The sequence below is a fragment of the Microcebus murinus genome, chromosome 14 (assembly GCF_040939455.1).
Source record: "Microcebus murinus isolate Inina chromosome 14, M.murinus_Inina_mat1.0, whole genome shotgun sequence".
NCBI lineage: Eukaryota > Metazoa > Chordata > Mammalia > Primates > Cheirogaleidae > Microcebus > Microcebus murinus.
The window spans coordinates 76059628-76063769 of record NC_134117.1 but is presented as its reverse complement, the minus strand read 5'-3'; the positions used below and the strand labels follow the sequence as shown (position 1 = coordinate 76063769).

Sequence of the window (4142 nt, the reverse complement as noted above, 5' to 3'; positions counted from 1 at the left end):
GGCTCAAATGGAATACTTTATTTTATTTGTTTTGTTTTCATTTTAATAGATTTAGGGGTGCAAGTGGTTTTTTGTTACACTGATGAATTGTATTGTGGTGACGTCTTGGTTTTTAGCGTGCCTGTCACCAAATAGCGTACAGTACACTTGACAGACAGTTTTTCTTCCCTTACCTGCGCCCATCCTCCCCCTTCTGAGTATCCAGTGTCCATTGTACAACTCCGTATGTCCTTGTGTGCCTGGAGCTTAGCTTTCACTTACAAGTGAGAACATGTGGTGTTTGGTTTTCCATTCCTGCATTACTTCACTTAGGATAATGGCCTCCAGTTCCATCCAAGTGCTACAAAAAACATCATTTCATTCTTTTTTATGACTGCATAGGGAATACACATTTTAAAAGGCCTGCATCTTTGCAACATGCTCATGTTAGTCAATAGCATGCTTTTCTAACTTTGCTAAATCATGGACAAGAAAGAGTGGATCATTGATTTAATTTGCATTTCTTTGAATGAGGTTGAATGATGCTTCATGAGTTTAATTGGCCATTTGTATTTACTTTTTACAAAATAAGTATTCATGCCCTTTGCTTGTTATAATATTGGTGTATTTGTCTTAATTAATATGTTCTAGTGCATTTATATAATATAATTCATTTCATAATGTGAGGTGTGAATGAAACATAGTAGCAGCTTTCCTTAGCACCCCTCTCCTTTATCTCTCTAGCCCTGAAATCACACGAAGCTGTGGGTGGAGATTCATTTGATAGTCCTGGAAAACCCTCTCAGCACAAGGAACATGAGTAACCAGACCCTGGTAACAGAGTTTGTCCTGCAGGGCTTTTCAGAGCACCCAGAATACCAGGTGCTCTTATTCCTCTGTTTCCTCTCCCTTTACTCTGTGGCCCTCACAGGTAATGTCCTCATCATTTTGGCCATCACCTTTAACCCTGGGCTCCACACTCCCATGTACTTTTTCCTGTTCAACTTGGCTACTATGGACATCATCTGCACCTCTTCCATCATGCCCAAGGCCCTGGCGGGTCTGGTGTCAGAGGGGCGCTCCATCTCCTATGGAGGCTGCATGGCCCAGCTCTATTTTCTCACGTGGGCTGCATCTTCTGAGCTGCTCCTCCTCACGGTCATGGCCTATGACCGGTATGCAGCCATCTGCCACCCCCTGCACTATAGCACCATGATGAGCAGGGTGTTCTGCAGCATGCTAGCCACAGGTGTGTGGGTGCTCTGCGCCTTCAACACAGCCATCCACACAGGGCTGATGCTGCGCTTGAATTTCTGTGGGCCTAATGTTGTTACCCACTTCTTCTGTGAGATCCCTCCTCTGCTACTTCTCTCCTGTAGCTCCACCTATGTGAACAGTGTCATGATTGTCCTGGCTGACACCTTTTATGGCATAGTGAACTTCCTCATGACCATCGTGTCCTATGGCTTCATCATCTCCAGCATCCTGAAGATGCGGACTGCAGAGGGGAAGCAGAGAGCTTTCTCCACCTGCTCGTCCCACCTAATTGTGGTGTGCATGTATTACACTTCTGTCTTCTATGCCTACATAAGCCCCATCTCCAGCTACAGTGCAGAGAAGAGCAAGTTGGCTGGCGTGCTGTACACCATGTTGAGCCCTACTCTCAACCCCCTTATCTATACTTTGAGAAACAAGGAGGTCAAAGCAGCCCTCAGGAAGCTTTTCCCTTTCTTCAGAAATTAACTTGTGGGAATTAACCTTTCTGTGAGGAGTCTGATTAGCAAGTTTTGGTCTGGAAGGCCAGTAAGCCTGCCTTTCCCACGCCAGTGGGACATCTGCATGGATTAGCTCAGAGACCTGGTGCTCCACGACTGGCTGGTGGGAGGGTTGAGGTTGGGCGTGACCCACAAGCCTCTGAGACATGGGACCTCGATGTCTGACCACAAGGCGGTGTCAGTGCTGAATTGACACAGAAGCAAAGCTCTTTAGGAAAAGAAAAAAATGCTCCTTGTGTTTTAGACTTATAGCCATATCAAATGTTTTCCTTTTTATTCTTTTTCATGTGCAGTATTCAGGGTATAAATCCTGAAATTGCACCTAGAATTTAGGTGTATAGGCCTGAAATTACATCTAGTATTTAGGTGTGTAGATTTAGGCAGGATTGTGGACTCCACAGTGCTTGGAGGACTGTCAGACTGAGGAATTGCTTTAAGGTGACCACTGGTCCCTAAGAAACCTTCTGCCCCCATGATCTTACCTCAAGTCTTTCATCTGAAGCCAGCCGGACATTGGAAATAGTTTGATTCTAATGCAAACTGTTGTTTCTGTTTTTCTCTTTTCTTCTCAGTAACACTCAAGGTATAATGTATTATTAGGACCACTACTTTGCTTTGATATAGAAATTCTAACTTTAACACCTAGAAAAATGTCCAAGATTTCTCACCCCTCCTTGACAGATTATGAGTATCTGACCTACCTCACTGGCCTGGAATGGAGACAAACTCTATAACTTGGCTCTAATAAGTTATACAACATTGTGACAAGGCATTGCTATCCTTTTATTGCTTTAGAATATAACTGGGTGGACAAACCCTCCATGTGTAATGAAGACAGGTCTTGTATTTGTGCTTTGTGCTATTAGAAAACTGTCCTGAAAAATCCATTCTCTTTATCATGATCCACTAAAGATGAAAAGAAGTCTCATTCTTCTGCTTGTGGCTATTCAGGTTTCCCAGCACCATTTATTAAATAGTGTGTCTTTTCCCTAGTGTATGTTTTTGTCTGCTTTGTCAAAGATCAGTTAGTTATTGGGACCTGAAACAATAAAAATTCCAGAAAAAAACCTAGAAAAATTCTTCTGGACATTGGCCTAGGCAGAGAATTTATGACTAAGACCCCAAAAGCAAATGCAACAAAACAAAAATAAACAAATGGAACTTAATTAAAAAGCCTCTGCACAGCAAAAGAAATAACTAGCAGATAAACAGAACCTACAGAATAGGAGAAAATATTCGCAAACTATACATCCAACAAGACTAATATTTAGAATCTATAAGGAGCTCAAATCAGCAAGAAAAAAAATAGGCAAATTGCCCCATTAAAAAGTAGGCAAAGGACATGAAAAGACATTTTTTTCAAAGAAGAGTTACAAATGGCCAATAAGCATATGGATAAAATGTTCAACATCACTAATCATCAGGGAAATACAAATTAAAACCACGATAAGATACCACATTACCCCGGTCAGAATGGCCATTATTAAAAAGTCAAAAAACAATAGATGTTGCAATAGGTGTTGGTGCTGATGCATGGAAAAGGGAACGCTTATACATTGTTGGTGGGAATGGAAATAAATATAACTTCTATGGGAAAAAAGTATGAAGATTTCTCAAAGAACTAAGTTTATCTACCATTTGATCCAGCAATACCAGCAATAGATACTGGCTATCTACCCAAAGTAAAATAAATCATTATATCAAAAAGAGACCTGTACATCTATGTTTTTCACAGTACTATTCACAGCAGCAAAGATATGGACTGCTAATCAACTGATGAATGCATAAAGAAAATGTGATATATCCAGCGATCCCATTAACGGGCATCTACCCAAAGAAAAAAACAGACATTCTGTAAAAAAGACACCTGCACTAGAATGTTTATAGCAGCACAATTCACAATTGCAAAGGTGTGGAAACAACCCAAGTGCCAATCAATACATGACTGGATTAATAAAATGTGGTATACGTATACCATGGAGTTCTACTCAGCCACAAAAAACAATGGTGATCTAGCACCACTTGTATTATCCTGGATAGAGCTGGAACCCATTCTACTAAACGAAGTATCCCCAAAATGGAAAAACAAGCACCACATGTACTCACCATCAAATTGGTATTAACTGATCAGCACTTATGTGCACATATAGTAGTAGCATTCATCGGATGTCGGGCAGGAGGGAAGGACGAGGAGGGGATGGGTGTATTCACACCTAATGGGTGCGGTGCGATCGTCTGGGGGATGGACACGCTTGAAGCTCTGACTCGGGGGCAATGGCAATATATGTAACCTAAACATTTGTACCCCCTTAATATGCTGACATAAAAAATATATATTAAAGAAAAAGAAAAGTATAAATAGAAAAGTATAAAAAGAAAAGCATAATG

General features: G+C 41.0%; 1 protein-coding gene across 1 annotated transcript; it reads left to right on the top strand.

The window, feature by feature from the left end:
- Positions 1-744: 744 nt before the first annotated feature.
- Positions 745-1722, top strand: LOC105860131 (olfactory receptor 13A1). The gene has a single exon (XM_012744639.2). The coding sequence runs from the start codon at positions 796-798 to the stop codon at positions 1720-1722; it is 927 nt and encodes a 308-aa protein (XP_012600093.2). The 5' UTR covers positions 745-795.
- The last annotated feature ends 2420 nt before the right edge of the window (positions 1723-4142 follow it).